Source organism: Mus musculus, chromosome X, assembly GCF_000001635.26.
Source record: "Mus musculus strain C57BL/6J chromosome X, GRCm38.p6 C57BL/6J".
Taxonomy (NCBI): Eukaryota; Metazoa; Chordata; class Mammalia; order Rodentia; family Muridae; genus Mus; species Mus musculus.
This window is the reverse complement of record NC_000086.7, coordinates 73,004,170-73,020,768: the sequence shown is the minus strand read 5'-3', so window position 1 is coordinate 73,020,768 and position 16,599 is coordinate 73,004,170. Positions and strand designations below refer to the sequence as shown.

Genomic DNA, 16,599 nt, shown 5'->3' with positions numbered 1-16,599 from the left:
AATGTGTTCTGTGTTCTATAACTGGGAGCATAACCTATGCCAAAGTGGTTTTTCAACTTGTCACTATTCTCCTAAACCAGTCTTGACAGCCTCTTCTACATGCCTGGGACCATGGAGCTCACCCTTTCTTCTAGTTACTATCAAGGCCACCCATGATTAGTTGGATTGTATAGCCTACTCAGAACTCATGCTAAAGTCCTAGAAGATACTTCTTGATCAGTTGTATCCTCCGTTCCAAGATTCCTTTTACTTTTGAGAATCATCTCTGCTTTTCCTCCCTTTTCTTTTCTTCCCCCAACAAGAACTGCCGAAGCAGATTCTATTCTCTGATCCTACAGGCTTAAATTAGGAGTTCTATCTTCCAGAGATGTAGACGTGATTCAACAGAAGCCATGGTGTCACTAGTAACCAGGACCTAGCACTGCCATGGGCACTGATGTTTTATCCCTTTGTGGTGGTTTGAATGAAAATGCCTCCTCAAAGGCCCATAAGGGCGTGACACTATTAGGAGGCTTTGTTGGAGGAACTATGTCACTCGGGGTGGGCTTTGAGGTCTCAGATACTTAAGCCATGCCCAGTATCTCACTCTTTTCCTGCTGCCTGTGGATCCAGATGTAACTCTCAGCTACCTCTCCAGTACCATGTCTGCCTGCATGATGCTGTGATTCCTGCCATGATGATAATGGGCTAACCTTCTGAATCATAAGCTATCCCCAATTAAATGTTTCCCTTTATAAGAGTTGCCATGTTCATAGTGTCTCTTCAGAGCTATGGAAACCCTAAGACACCTTGCCATCCTGCTGCTGGCTTATAGCTGACTCTCTGGATGTAAGAATTGTCTGAGAATCCTCTTCTCAGTGCATCCCTGTTTCTCCTATGTTCTTTGTGTACACTTGTGCACAAGTGACTGGGCTTGTCCTTGGAGAGAATCCCAGTCCTGTAACCAAGCCCAGTGACGAATCAGTAATGTAGATTCTAATATTGGAACAATGGAGAGACAGAGAACCATGGTATTTGATCTGTCATGCTACTGGAATATGATATATGTCATTTGCTCCTATATAATTGTAGAATTCTCAGGCACCTGAGCAGTCCATGGTTTTTTACAAAGCTTGAGTGTATCCTCCAGAGAGTCATGTGTTAGAGGCTTTGTCCTTACTATGGCAATATGACATGTGGTAAGACTTTTAAGACGCAGGGCCTAGCAAGAGGTAAATAAGTCATTGTAGGTGCTTCCTTCTTTGTATGTTTTGTTTTTGAGACAAGGTCTCACTGTGTAGCCCTAGGTGGCCTGAAACTTGCTATGTAGTCCAAGCTGGCCTCAAATTTACAGAGATCCACCTGCCTTTGCCTCCTGAGTCCCAGGAATAAAGGCATGTGCCACCATACCCAGCCTTGGGCATTTTGGTAAAGTAGCATATACAGACTATGAAATTATCTGATAACATGACTTACCAAGTGATCTGTGACTGTCCAGAATTCAGTAATCTGGCATAATGGAAGGGACATCTGTCACCTTGCCTATATAGAAGCTCCTGTACTCGTTTGTGTTGGGGTAAATGGAGCACACTGTTAAGATTTGCTTCATCTTAACTTTCTCCCCAGTCTACCTGTGGCTTCTGAGTGTAAAGCACAGTAAGTTAGATCTCATAATAAGTGAGAAGACATATGGCAGGGGCGAGATCTCTATAACCTGTTAGTACTCAAGCCCCAGGATTCATTTCTGGCTCTGCCAGTAACTAATTTCCTGTAACTTATTCCTTCTCCCCTTTTTTCCTCACTGTAACCTGGGTAGATTCACTCTCTGATGCAGATTCTTTTCTTTCCTATTCCAAGAATTTAAAAATAACCTTTTTTTGTCCTTAAAACCATCCTTTTATTGCTGACATCTAGCGATCAGTTCCATGGCTCTAGGACATTGTGCATTCTTAGTTCCGTCTTCTTGATAATAAAACAAACAAACAAACAAAAACATTTTTCTCTACATACCAATCTCTTGTGTAGTTGTTTCTTTCAACATCTATTCAGAAGTGCAAGTTAGTCAAATGAATCATTAGATTCGACTCTGAAGAGTCTATCTTACTGACAAGAGCCTCCTTAGGCTCTCTTTCAGGCCCTATTTTTCATCTTGGTTTGCAGGCTTCAGTTGCCGTATATGTGACATCCCGATTGGGGTAGTAACACCTTATGCAGTGTTCCACTATATGACAGAATTGCAAACAGATCAAAAGCCTCAAAGCAGCAGAGAAAGACCCATGTGGAGGTCTGCCTTAGGACTCTCTCACCTACATAACTGGAAGACCTCTGTTCAAGAAAGCAGACATACCTCTCAGAAGGAGTACCTTCATGTGGGGCTTTCTTTGCCAGATCCAATGAGTCTTCAATGCTGCTGGGACTGCAAGAAGTGTAATGGAGAAGAGGGCACAACATGGGCCACATCATTATCATAGTCATACATAGAAGACACTTTTCTCATTAGCCTTGTGGCCACACACAATTAGAGATATGACTACACTGACAGTCATCACCATTGTGATCAGAAATCACTTTTGGTACAAAAGCTTGTGCTAAGGAGGCACATTTTTCTTGGTGAGGAGTTCTTTCATGGAGAATGAAGAAGACACTCTGGTAAGATTCTTGAGACTTATGTACCAGTGGGACCCTCAGTTCCTTTGACCAGCAGAAAAAAAGTAGAGTCTTACTACATATATTTGTGTATGGACTACTATGGGAACTTTTAGGAGCCTATACACTGAAGAAATCAGAATCTAGATATACTGCCTACTTTTATGACAACTTGATATAAGCAAGAATCATTTGAGAGATGAGAGCACTTGGGGGAAATGTCTCCATAAGATCAGCCTATAGAAAAGGCTGTAGGGAAGTTTCTTAACTAGTGATTGACATGGGAAGGCCTAGCCGATTTTGAATGGGGCCACTCCTGGGCTGGTTGTCTTAGCTTCTTTAAGAAAGCAGGCTGAACAAGCCATAAAGAGCAAGCCAGAGAGCAGCATCCCCCCCACAGCCTCTGCATCAGCTCCAGTGCCGCCTGGGCTGCTGCATCAGCTCCTGCCTTCAGTTTCAGAAAGCTGAGAACAATGCAGAGGATGGAGGCCTGGCTTGTGAGGTGCCAGAGAGCAGTCACAGGATCACTTAAAGACTCTATGGAGGCCTGGTATATTTTAAGAATCTGTGGTATTGATGAGCTGGGACAGACTGATTGGCTGTGAATAACAAGGAGCAAGCAGCACTCAAATGAAACGTTTCCTATACTGGGATAATCAATGCTGGTTGGCTGGAACTGATAATTTAGTGGGGATCACCAGCATCACGGAGGTGAAACCCTTTGTGAAGTATGCCCTCAGCATTAGCACTCAGAAACTCTGCTCCAGAGGTGCCCAAGGCTCCACCCTGTCCTGGCAGCTGAACTTGGTAGTCAGCCAGGTGGCACTAGATTTCATGGCATGGACTGGTAAGTCTGGAGGGCTTTGGGGGCTTGGTAGCATGTGACAGGACTGGAGACCCTGAAGAGAGGCTGGGAGAGGCTATTATTGGTTAAAGTACAGTCCAGTTGCAGCAAGAGACCCCAGTTGGCTTAACAGCAATATGTCTGTGTGTCACCCCCTGGTCCATTGTGCTGGCTAGTTTTATATCAACTTGACACAAACTAGAGTGTGAGTGGGTGGAATAGTACTGAAAAGTCTCGGAAGTAACTTCTTGCATAGCATCAGAAAGCAAACAGGGGTTCAGTGGGTCCATCTAGCATGAAAGAACATGGGGGCTAGATTTTCTATCCACCTAACTAGAAAGACAATCTGAAAATCCATAAATCATGCATTAGTAGGCAGCATTGCAGTATGCTGTCACTTACTGGAAGATTACCCAGTAGGTACTGTCCACTAAGTCCTGCTTGAGGTAGCAGGATGTAGGAACGAAGGCAGTACTGGGCCTAGTACAGGCTATGACAACAGATCAGCTGAAACCTGTTCTTACCTGTCACAGTGTGAAGACACTGGCTTCCCAGAAGACACTTCACTGGTATTCATGTACTCCTTCACGAAGAGAATCCCTTTGCTGTAGAAGGAGCACAGCAAAATAGCAATGTGTACTAGAAGATTCTAGAGGACTGGGCCTGGCCCACAGAGGAGAGTCAGTGCCCCTAGCCCGGCGTGAAGGAAATGCAGAAGCTCAATGAAGGCGTAGGGTAGAGGGGCAAGTGGGCTCCACAAGCCAGGCTGCAGGGGAAGCTGCAGACAGATGGCAGGCTGCTGATGCCATTGTACATGGACACTCATGCCTTCCCTGAAGCGGTCACCTGCTACACTTCCAACTCCATTATCAATCGGGTTCCAGGGGCCTACATTAACCTTAATCTATGTTTTGGAAAGCCTCTGCAAGCGTTAGAAACAAGGTTTGCTTCAGGCTGGCTCAGTGTAGCCCCACCCTTGACCCTCATTTCCATGTCCCAGCCCCCTGGCCTAATCAGCAGAGATCTTACACATACTGCTCACTCAGCGGAGTCCTTGAATTGCATCCCTTCTTGTAGGCTAAGGGTATTCAACAGTACAGGGAAAGCAGTGAAAGAGGGGTGGAGAGATCAGCCTGGCCTCCATGGCTTTCATACAGAGGGCAAAACCTCCCATTGGTTGTATCTGCTAGCTTTGTATGTTCCACGTCTTGTTGAGCTGAGAAGGAAAGCATGTTACAGTCCTGCCAATAGGCTTGGAGAATGTAAAATTTATACTTGAGGGACTAAGGACTATATTCTATCTGTGCATTTGCTACTGGGATGCTAGGAGCTGGAAAAGACATAAAAGAGAAAACAGCAGAGAAGGAAAGTGGTATCCTTTACTTGCAAGGAGATTATAAGGAAACCCCATGCTAAAGGACACCAAGACTTGCTAAATGGCCCTTCTTACATAGTTGAGCTGGAGTCCACCTTGCTTGAGACACCAGGAACACACAATTGAGATTGTTCAGAGGTGTCAGAGATGGTAACAGTGACCATGCAGCTTGAAGGGCTCATCAGCCTGAAAGAAACGAAAAAAGAGTAAGCATGTCTCTACTTCTTGATTCAAATAGAACTTTCTGCCCTAACCCCAAAGTTTGCAACTTCAAGACCTTTAAAAGCATGCCAGTGTTTTGGGAACAGTCGGTGCAAATCCCTTATCATTGCTCTTGAATGACTCATGCGTGAGACTGCCATTTTCCAATTTTTACTCTGAATTCTGGACTGCAGGCTAGGGTATTGGTGTTGGTAACTTGCCCGTCAGGTTACTGGGACTGTGGCAGCCAGGGTGGAGGAGCAGGGAAAAACAGTCTAGTTTGCTAGTTAAGAAATCAGACAAAACAATCTTTTTGTAGGACTAACTTCCTCACCCAATATCAAAGTCTGGAGAACTGCAGGCCATGGGCGGAGAGTAGATTATTGAGGAGGCAGTCACCCTGGCTGCGACACATGGCCCTGATCCAGGATGCTGACCCCCCTCCCTAGGTAGCTCACAAGTACAAAGACTGGAGTTTGGATCCCCAGAATATACATAAAAATCTAGGCAATGCAGCAGCCACTTATAACCCCAGCACTGCAGAGGTAGGCCCCGTGAAAGGATCCCCGGGGCAAGCTGGCTAGCTTAGTAGCAGAAATTAGCAAGCTCCAGGTTCAACAAGAGACCTGGTCTCAATAAAAATAAAATTATCAGATACCTGATGCCAATTTTGACCTACATACACGCACCAATACCCACCATGCACCTATACACGCATAAATGTACACATAGCGCACATATACCCACCCAAAACATTATTAAGGTGGAGACTGATAAAAATACCTGACCCTATCCTCTGGTCTCCACATACTCATACACATACATGGGTAAGCATGTCTCATACACATCACAGACACACAGATACACACACACAGACAGACAGACAGAGAGAGAGAGAGAGAGAGAGAGAGAGAACAGCAGCACTGAAGAGATAAAATTAAAAAAGAAAAAGAAGACCCCCAGACCTGCAATGTAGGTAGCAAGAGGCCTCCAGAGTTCTTCATACCCAGCGGGAAGGAAACATCCCAAGTTCTTCCCAATGATCTCCTCTCCCTGAGCTACAAAAGCCCACTTTCTGTTCCCCGGTTCCCCTTACTCCATTCCTGTCAACCTCAGGGTCCATCTTATGGGCCCTTCCTGGTTCCTTGTTTTTGTGTGGTCTTTCTTTCCAGCTGCTGCAGATCTTCCTCGTCAATAACACTTTGCCTGCGTCCCTCTATGTCATATTACAAGATAATTTTTCTTGGCTTATTACAAACAGAAAAACAGTGTGCGGAGTCTGCTGGTGAACAGTACGCTCTCTGGGCTCCAACTGTATCCTCATTCCTGCTAAGACTCTTGGAACTGAGATATGGAAAGGCAGAGGTGAGAACAAGACAGTGGCAGAAGAAGCCAGGAAGCCCAAGAAAGAAAGGAGTACTGGAGTGAAAACTTAAGGCTTCTTTAAAAAGTCAGTTATGTTGGAAGGTGTTTAGTTGGGGCAAACAAGGGAAGGAGTATTTTTTTTTTAATAGACACAGGTTAAAGACTAAGACAGAGGGTATGGGGGACTTTTGGGATAGCATTGGAAATGTAATTGAGGAAAATACGTAATAAATAAATAAATAAATAAATAAAGACTAAGACAGACTCGTAAGGGAATGTTTAGCTGAAGCAGACATAAGAGAAAGGCTGCTTTGGTAACCATATGCACGTATTGGTCTGTCTTACATTGTGTACTGGAGCTCTATTTGTTGGGAGAGAGAAACATAGTAAGAAGCTTTTGGTGGTGTGTTAGTTTTTTGTCACTTTTGTGTATTGGGTTGCTTGACAAAATGATGTCAACTGAGACAGACACATGTGCAAGACTGGTGCAGGACACGTGATGTTTAGAGGGCATATAAAAACAACTTAACAGACAGTGACAGAGTAAGTAAACTTGGCTTGTTTATACAACTAGTTGGATAACATTTGTTGGTCTTGTGTCTTGGTTCATTTTCGTTTTGTTGATAGAGACATAGTTGAGAAGTTTTCCTGGCATCTCTTTGGGTATCTCTTGACTTGAGCAGAGGCTGAGGCCTCGCTGTCTCTGTTCATTTGTGTTTCTTATTTCAACTCTATCAAATTAAACTGTTGGTCTATCTATAAAGTGTTTGTGAATGGACTGAACTATCATTATTAACCTATGAATTAAATTGTTGATTTTTAGACAATATAGACAAGAGTTGTTTTAAAGAACTTTTAAAAATAAATCTATTATTTTCAATATCCTTTCTTTCCCACTACCTCTGGTGGATGGTGGGCTAAAAGAGAGGCTAAAGTATTTAAAAACCATCATTAGAGTAAGCCGTAAAAAATGAAAGTTACAGAGTACGGAGGATTGCTGATTTAATCCTAGCCTCTAATGGATTTTATTTATAAATAAAAATTGACAGAATAGAACGGAGAACAATCATACTATAATTTGAGAAAATATTATATAAGCATCCTTGGTGTGAACAGGCCCTGCACTTCTGAGGCTAGGAGTCAGAAGGCTCACACGGTGGGAGGCCTGAGTTGCTCTCAGAAGAGTGGAAGGGGAAACACTATTTCCTACTGCTTTACCCCCTGGTCTTTTGGACTCTCACAGAAAACGTATGACCCTTGTTTCCTCAAACTCCTGCTGTTAGCCTATTTCAGTTGCCACACACGCCTAGGTCAGCACCACAGAGGTCAATTATTGACTCACTGGTGCCTTCTCTGGCCATCCTGGTAGTAGTAACAGTGAAAGAACTCATCCAACTGGCAGCTTTAGTGATGGCAATACTATAATAACCTCATTCATAGCAGGCTCTACTTTTCTCAGACCTTACAACCCCATGAATAGGGTTGTAAAACACCCCATATCCGTAACTCCAACCCACATCAGTTTTCCCACTTCAACTGGTTGGTGGATAACATGGTGCTCTCATTCAAATGACTCCAAGAGACCACCTGCACTCAAATCCTTCTGCTTTTTAGCCTCTCATAGCTGCGAAGAGAAATAGGCTTGTGCTGTAAGTGCCGTAAGTGTTTTTCCTAGATCGTGGCCCCTGACAGCTGCGACGGGGCAGTAAGAAGGTAGTGTGGGCTCTTACATGTTAGTACAGTCCTCGGCTTTGATTTGCTGCTCGGCTCCACTGGGGCTACCCTGTGGCTCTAGGATGCTGAGATCTGCAAGTTGCTGAGAAGCCACAGTTGGGTCACTTTGTCCATCTTGTAGGGTGCCAGGTATTTCCTTGATGATCTTGGGGGCTGCATTGTTCTCCTCACAAGAATCTGGAGTGCTGAGAAAGAATGAATATTGTATATCATATACAGAGAAGAGCAGAGGCTTGACCCTTGCTGACCTCTGGAATCTGAATGTTACTTCCCAAGGGCACTGGGAGACCCATCTCAAGAGGCAAGCAGCCCCCCAATTCCCAGAAAGCAAGCAGTTTTGAAAGTGTCCTAAGTTAAACCACCAACAATTGAGAAGATAAAGAAAATTGGAGAGTTGGGGTCAGGAGGTCTTGCACAAGCTCATGGCTTATGCCAAGCATGTTCCTGGTTTAGAGAAAGAGTTATGTTCCTTCTTCATGCACCAGTCCCTCAGGGATGTATCTATGCACTGGCTTCCAGACTGCTCTTATACCCTCCTCTCACTTGTCATCTATAAACTGACAACCCTCAGGTCTCTAGTCAGTGGTCAGATCTTAACTCAACTCTAACCTAGTGGGCTTCTTGTCACCTAGGTCTCCTACAGGCGCTTCAGAGTCAACATGGCCCAATGACCTTAATATTGTCACATCTGCACAGCATCTCCTCTAACTTCCTCATCCTCAGCTAGTTCCTTTCAACATCCAGCCTGTCACCCCAAACAGAAATATGGAAGCATCCCTGGGTACTACTTTTCCATCACTATTGTCTTTAGTTAAAGTCAGCAACCCTTGCAGCCTTATCAGGTCACTCTCAGTCTGAGCCGCAGGTTCGGTACAAGCCACCTGCCTCGTGCTGCTGTGCACCTCCCTGGCCTGACAGTCCTGCAACTCCTCTTGAACTCCTCTCCTAATTGAAAAGCATCGCTGGTCCTTCAGCTCTTCAGAATATAGTTTGCAGTCACCAGCTCATGAGTAAGTGACTGCTTAGTTTCCTTTCAGGGCTTCCTGGCAAGGGCACCAATTAGCTTTTCTTTCCTATAGTCACTCTAAATTTACACTCACTGTGATGGTTTGTATATGCTCAGCCCAGGGAGTGGCACTAGTAGGAGCTGTGGCCTTGTTGGAGTAGGTGTGTCACTGTGGGTGTGCGCTTTAAGACCCTCATCCTAGCTGCCTGGAAGTCAGTCTTCCACTATCAACCTTCAAATGAAGATGTAGAATTCTCAGTTCCTCTTGCACTGTGCCTGCCTGGATGCTGCCATGCTCCCACCTTGATGATAATGGGCTGAACTTCTGAACCTGTAAGCCAGCCCCAATTAAATGCTGTCCTTATAAGAGTTGCCTTGGTCATGGTGCCTGTTCACAGCAGTAAAACCCTAAGACACTCACCATATACCTCTCTTTGACGGGTCTCTGGTTTCCTCAATCTGCAATGCCTTCATTAGCATGTCGTTTGGGGGAAATCTTCCTTAGCCTTCAAACCTAAGTTCAACCTCACTCCCCCAAACACCACAGAACTTTCTCCTGCATCCGTAGGCTGTTCTTGTAAAAATTTATTTTAAAATGTTTTTGTTGTGTCTCTTATTGTACCTGGTACACTGTGTTATGTTACATAAGGACAATTTAAAACAAGCATTTTGTACACTGAACATATTTCCCCCATATACCTTGACTCTCATTTTACACACACCTCCAACTAATTCCCTTTGTTCCCCTAGATATTTCCATTTCTAATTTTATGTCATTGATTTTATGTACCCTTTAAAATCTCCGAACCACAAATGAGAGCGGAGGTTTGAAAATCTGCCCATACTTCACAGTTACCTTTCGTTACAGTCACAGTATCCATCATTCCCGTGCAGACACACACACACACACACACACACACACACACACACACAAACTGTCTTCACTCTCTCTTTTGCTTTCTTAAGCGTGGTCCTTCCTTGTCTTTTTCATTCCATTTCTCTCTTCCCCACAGTCCGTGTCACTCATGCTCCCTGTCATACTTTGACACCACCACTGGATAAAGAAAAGTAGTCCTCAGCAAACCTAGCAGCTTACCATGTACGCTCTGGGAAACAGACTTGCCTCTTGCCTCATGCACCAAGAAACATGCAGACTTCTTATGTTGATCACAGTCCCATTCCAACATCTCAAACCCGAGAAAGCAGTCAACACCGCCCCAGGACCAGGGTATCAACATTCTGAGCACATTCAGAGAACCCAGGCAGTGGCCTGGAGTAAGAAAAACAAGCTACCGCACTGACATAAACAGCTCGAGCTACATCTGAGGCCATCGAGGAGGGTATGTCTTCCTCAGTTTGTCTGCAATGTCCTCTCAAAGGTGGGGGCCACAGGAAAGACAGTAGAAGGTGTTGCACTCATCTCTCATCACTACTCCTGTCTCTTTATTTTATCATCTTAGAACCTCCCTGCAGTGCTCTGGGAACTCCTGAGGTAAGGACAGAATAAAAACCCATTATCAGTGACTACCATCCCTGGGAGGCTCTAAGCTGGCAGAACAAAAAGAATGTGCGATGGCCATGCTTTTCAGGGACTAGGTTGTAAAACTAATTGAAGTTTTCAGCCTCAGGTAAGAGGATACTAAACTCCTCTGCTGGTTCCAGCTCTGCCAGGAAGTAGTGCTGAGTAAACAGAGGCAAGGTTCTTCAGAAAGAGCCGCTCGGAGGCAGGGCAATATGGGGAAACCCTGGGCCTTGAAGCAGGGCAACTGCAGTTTCAGCTGTAACCTTTATAGGTCATGAAAAAGATATTGGTCAAACCCTCACAGGATGCCTTTCTGTGCACTATAACATCCTGAAGGGAGTATCTTAATTTCTTGCCACTCGGCCTCAGCTACTGCTAAACTGGAGTGGGGAGAGAGAAGGAGGCCCATAGGATGTGATATCTGTTGAATTCTCTGAAGCCTTCACAGACTCTGGTAGCTTAAGGCAACCACTGCCAATTTTTGACCTAACTACATACTGCACAAGAAGACAATGCCACTTTCTACGCAATGTAATCTGCTGCCTGACCACAGTTGCCAGCACTGAGTACATGTCTAACACTCACCTTCGTGTGTCAAATACAAACTAGAAAAAATCCACACTTGCAACACAACAAAGAAGAAAACAATCTAAGTCTTAGATTTAACATGTGATACCAAAACTTTGAAGGAAAAAGGTAAGACGGTGTGCTATCAAATGACTGAATAAACAACAAAAAAAAAAATTGGCAGAACTTTATCTATCTTGAAGGTTTTATAAAGGTAGCATTTGATTACTGAGGCTATGGAGCACTCACAAAAAGGGACCTATCATGACTGCCCTCCGAAGGACCCAACAAGCAGCTGAGTCAGATGCAGATATTTGCACCCAACCAATGGACAGAAGCAGCTGTCCCCTGTTGTTGAATTAGGGAAGGCTGAAAGAAGCTGAGGAGAAGAGCGATCCTGTAGGAGGACCAGCAAGTCTCAATTAATCTGGACCTCCAAGATCTCTCAGACACTGGACCACCAAACAGGCAACATACACCAGCTGATATGAGGCCCCCAACACACATACAGCAGAGAACTTCCAGGTCTGTGTTCATTCAGAGATGATGCACCTAACCCTCAAGAGACTGGAGGCCCCAGGGAGTTTAGAGCTCAGGTGGGGTGGGGTAGAGACATCCACGTGGAGACAGAGTGGGGTGGGGAGGAGGTATGGGATATGGAGCAGTTGGAGGGTGGATGGGGGGAGCAGGGAATGGAACATGGAGTGTAAAAAATAAATTAAAAGTAAAATAAAATAAAATAAAATAAAGAATAAATGTAGCATTTGATAATATTTTGTACACACTCCTCAGTGTCCTGCATGCTTTACATATGTAAACCCATTTAACTCTTTGAACTGTCTATGGTGGAAACTATTTCCATTATTGTTCATGTAAGAGCTGAGTGATCCAAGGGTCCCATAAAGTTACCTTGGGCTTAAATTCAAGCTCAAGAATCCCTGCATTTAGTCCACTTTGCACAATCAAATGAACACTGGGTAAAGCTCCTAAGGCTTCTGACATTTACATTAACTTTGTCACCTGGGTCTGTCCTCAAGCCCATCAACCACTGTTTATCAAAGGAAAGGGGACTATCCTTGGGTTTGGTCACTCCTAAGTAGGCTACTGTAGTCAACCGCCCTCTGACATTACTAGTAGGGGGATGGGTAACGGGAGTGCACTGGCGCAACAGGGACCATTTGTGATCCTCCAGCGCCATCTCGTGGCTGGAGCTAGCACTGCCTCAGGAGGAGCCCCTTAGAAGCTGGTCTCTGGAGCAGCCATTTTGTACTCTCCTTTCATAGCGGGCACCTCAGCCTGAGCTAGCGGCTGCAGGAAATGGCCGCGCGAGTAGGTGTATTCTTACCCTGGAGCTGGCTAGCTTACTCATGCGCATGCGCCCCCTCCCCCCTTCCCTCCCCGCCCCCCCCCCGCAGGAGCGATCCAAATCTGCCTGCGCAACAGAAATCTGCTGCAGTCACGGGTGCATGCGTCCGTATTCGTGGTGCCTGTCTGCGGCAGTCTGACTAGATCTATGCTGACACACTCCTCAGTGTGTGTGTGTTCCCCCAAGTGAACATAAGTTGCTAGAGCAAGGCTTGTCAATATTAATATTAACGTTTTTGTCTGGATAATAATACTGTGTGTGTTGAGAATGAGGCACTAATATCACCTGTCACTATAGGTCGTTTAGCAGCATCCATGATTTTTAGCCTTTAGAAGCCACCCTCGGTTGTGGCAACCCAAAAAATCTTCGGTTACTACTGTATGACGCAAGAGGGTAGGGGTGGGCAGGACAAACCTCTGATTGAGAGCTGCCATCTCCAGTGTATACTGGAGAAGAGAGGAAATTGAAATGCTTAAGAAAAACGCTGGAGACATACCTTCAGGAAATTAAACAAAAATCTCAAGAACTCTTGTTATTAATATTTCCCCAGATGAAGGGCTAGAAAGATGGTTCAGCAGTTAAGAGCAGTGTGTACTCTTTAGAAATCTTAAGTTTTATTACAAGCACCCACATACAGCTAGAAACAATCTCTAACTCTAGTCTCCGAGGATCCACTGTCCTCTCTCTACTGGCCACCACTGACGTGGCAAATGGGTGGTGTGCAAAAACATACATGTGCAGGCAAAACACTTATACATATAATTTTTTTAATTTAAATGGGAAAAAAAACAATCCAAACATAGCCAGTTATTAAACAGTGTCATCAGAAATGTTTGCTTTGATTTTTCAAACGGGTAAATATTAGAGCAATGTTACTATCTGGGCCTGAGCTCTGCAGTAGGGCAGATTTAGAGTTTATTCCTATTTGCTCATCACATGTGTGGACCCAAGTTTTCTCCTCTATCAAATTGCACAATCAGAAATCTTTCTTGGCTTGGGGAATAACACCAGATTAAGTACACCAGCTGGAAGGAGACATTAGCCTTCAAACACATTTCATCAACTAGCTTGCTCAAGTTTCTCAGAAGGTTTCTCCTTGAGGCTGTTCATTAGCTCTCAGCTACCACGGGTATGGTTTTGGATAAATCACTTAACCTGTTTGTTTCCCCATTTACCCATCTCACAGGGTTATTGAGGCAACTGTAAAGTACATAAAAACAACATACTGTAGCTATCATCAGCTATTATTTTCCTCAGTTCTAATCGTTAGTAAAATTTAAAAGAAAAAAAAAGGTGCATAACAAGGCCTGTAGCTTACAGATCCATTTTCCACACCACCTCCCAGCATATGATTTAATGTAAAAGGTGACTGTAGTGTGGTGTTAAAATTCAAATACCTATTCATCTTTAAGTCTATAAACCACAGCCGTTCTTCTTTGGATTAAAACCTGATAAAATTTCATTATATGGAACACGGCCCTGATCCAGTCTCCTCACTCATTAGTCTTCAACTACTCTATGCTTTGGAACATGTTAAATCCTAGGTCCTGATAAGAGATCCTGTCTCACAAAACACGATGTATGGTGCCTAAGGAATGACACTAGAAGTTGATCTCTGGTCTTGACACACATGCGCATACACAAACACACAGACACACATAAACACACACACACACACACACAGGAGCATACCCATGTGAACATACACACAGACATGCATACACATGTACACCCACATATACATACAAAATCAAACTTCAAACTAGTATAAGTGAGATAACTGTAACAGACTGCACTAAATCCTACAAATCTAGAAAGATACTTCATGTTATTTTGCAAATGAGTTTAAGGTTTAGCTTCATGTAAAACAAATGGAAGGATGATGCCAATGAACAGTCCAAAAGAAAGCCACCAGAGCCAGACTAGATCAGATGTCTTCTACAATAGCCAATAGCACTCTGAAACAGTTTGCAGCACTGTGGTACAGGAGAAAGAAAAGGCTGGATAGGGAGTCCCCACTGCCATGCAGAACTATAGGAGCTAGAGACAGGGGTTTCGGCTTAATTTCAAGGAAGTAGAGAGCCATTGAGAAGTTGAAAGAGGGGGATAAACACATTGTGGTTTATTTGGGAAAGATCTTTCTGATGCCTGCAAAGATAGCAAAAAGTTACATTAGTAGCAACTCAAAGAACCGAGTCCCTGGCCTAATGGCCTTTCCCAGACCTCTTCAAAACAGAGATTACCGAGGTGGGGCCTACTTTATCTGTCTCCAGGCACCCGCTGCAACTAGGTAGATTAGTGAGAAAATGAACCTGCTGCTGGGAGAACCAGCTGGGAAAGCACCTAGAAAAGTGTCCTCAAGGGATGGATCCACGTGGGGTGGACTTCAGGAGGTCATGAGGATGGGCTGGCCCTTCAGCAGTTTCAGCTCTCTTCAGACCAACAATAATAATAATAAAAAAAGTGACAGTTCTACCAATTCCAACATGGTTCCAAACTAAAACAGAGGCATCCCTGGAGACAAAGGCTACTTATGCAGATGAGTATGTGGGGAAGGCAGACTTTGTAAGAAGGCAGAGATTCCTCTATTATTAGGTCATTCATTAGTCTGTTATTGTTTTTTGTTTTTCTGCCTTCCCCACACATTCATTGTACCCGAGGCCATTCCTTGCTGAGGGATGGGCCTATAGCTATGAGTTAGGGACTTGGATTTGTTCTGCAGGAATTGGAGAGTCAATGATGGGGGTTCAGTAGTGGCTAAGTCTGGAGAAGAAGAAAATCCAACAAGAAGTAAAACATGCATGGGCAAAGGATGTGGTACTGGTAATGGCGGTGGGAAGCACTGGCATCTCACCTTTTTTTTTTTTTCCTGCACCAATGCCTGTTTCAGCACGTTCATTAGGCTGTGACCTCGTGTAATTTAGATGACTTGGGAGCAGAAATCTTTGCCTCTCTAAATTATTGTGATCAGAGCCAATCCAAGTTCCAGTGGACTCTAGGCAAACATTGCTATTCAGATTTAACAGCTTTCAAACAAGAATGGAAACAAAAGGTGAAAACTCAGAGGGAGGTAGCCACATTGATGGTCAATGGTCACTAGAGCAAGACACGAGGAATTCTGGGCTGCTAGTAAGCCAGAGAGAGAAGTCAAAACCTTTCCCATTCATCCAAGCTCCCCTTCCCTCATTCCCAGGGATCACTTCACTCTAGGGAGGGGGTTCTAGGGCTCCCAAATGACAACATAGTGCCGGCCCAAGGACTTTGAGAGGGATAGCCTGGTCTGGAGTCGGTGCGCCTCTGGTGAAATATAGTTCTGCTCCCCCTAGACCCACGCTCTCTAGCTCTACTTCTTCCTTTTCAGATATGCAACAGTAGTATAGTGCTGGTCTGTATGTCAGCTGCTAACATTGGACCCAGGCTACCAGAAACCTTTAGGCTGAGTGCACAAGGCTTTTTGGGAAGAGCTGCGGAGGTAAGAAATGACTTTACTCCTCCACCCACACTCTGATGGAGGCAGTTACCTCATCCTTAAATGACAGCTGCCTTGAAAGAGCTGAAAATATGCTAATGATGAACTGACCAACTCACAAATCCTCATTATTCGTCACCGTTGTTGACTAGGGGCCAGGCTCTGTTCTTCCAACTTTCCACACATTAATTCTCCACATCGACTTCAGTATCGTTACATGCCCTTTTTCCAGATGAGCCACCTGATGCTCAGAAGGCCTGAGTGGTGTGTTCCAAGTTCCACAAGTGACAAGGCTTTCTTCTGAGTTCCTGTCCTAACCCCTCAGTCAGTCCTGAGGTCATCAGGAGCCCTTTGTTACCAAGTCCAGAAGTCAGTTTCAGCATTATTTTGGGTCACCAGTGGGTCTCTTCCCCCAGACTTACCATCTCTCTTCCCTCAATCCTGTGAAACCTTCTGCTTCCTTGGCCACATGTTTCTGGTCTCCTTTTATCCCCCCCCCCCAATCTGTCCTTGAAACATTCATGC

At 44.5% G+C, this 16,599-nt stretch overlaps 1 protein-coding gene across 5 annotated transcripts in view; it reads right to left on the bottom strand.

The window, feature by feature from the left end:
- The window catches only part of Zfp185 (zinc finger protein 185), a 44,292-nt gene that overhangs the window by 10,775 nt on the left and 16,918 nt on the right, over nt 1-16,599 (bottom strand). For all 5 annotated transcript variants that reach the window (XM_006527963.4, XM_006527962.4, XM_006527961.4 and 2 more), the window contains 4 exons: nt 8,141-8,329; nt 4,920-5,030; nt 3,994-4,074; nt 2,327-2,395 (listed from right to left, as the gene is read on the bottom strand). In XM_006527963.4, the coding sequence (XP_006528026.1) occupies nt 2,327-2,395; nt 3,994-4,074; nt 4,920-5,030; nt 8,141-8,329 (450 nt within the window). The remainder of the gene's footprint in view (nt 1-2,326; nt 2,396-3,993; nt 4,075-4,919; nt 5,031-8,140; nt 8,330-16,599) is intronic.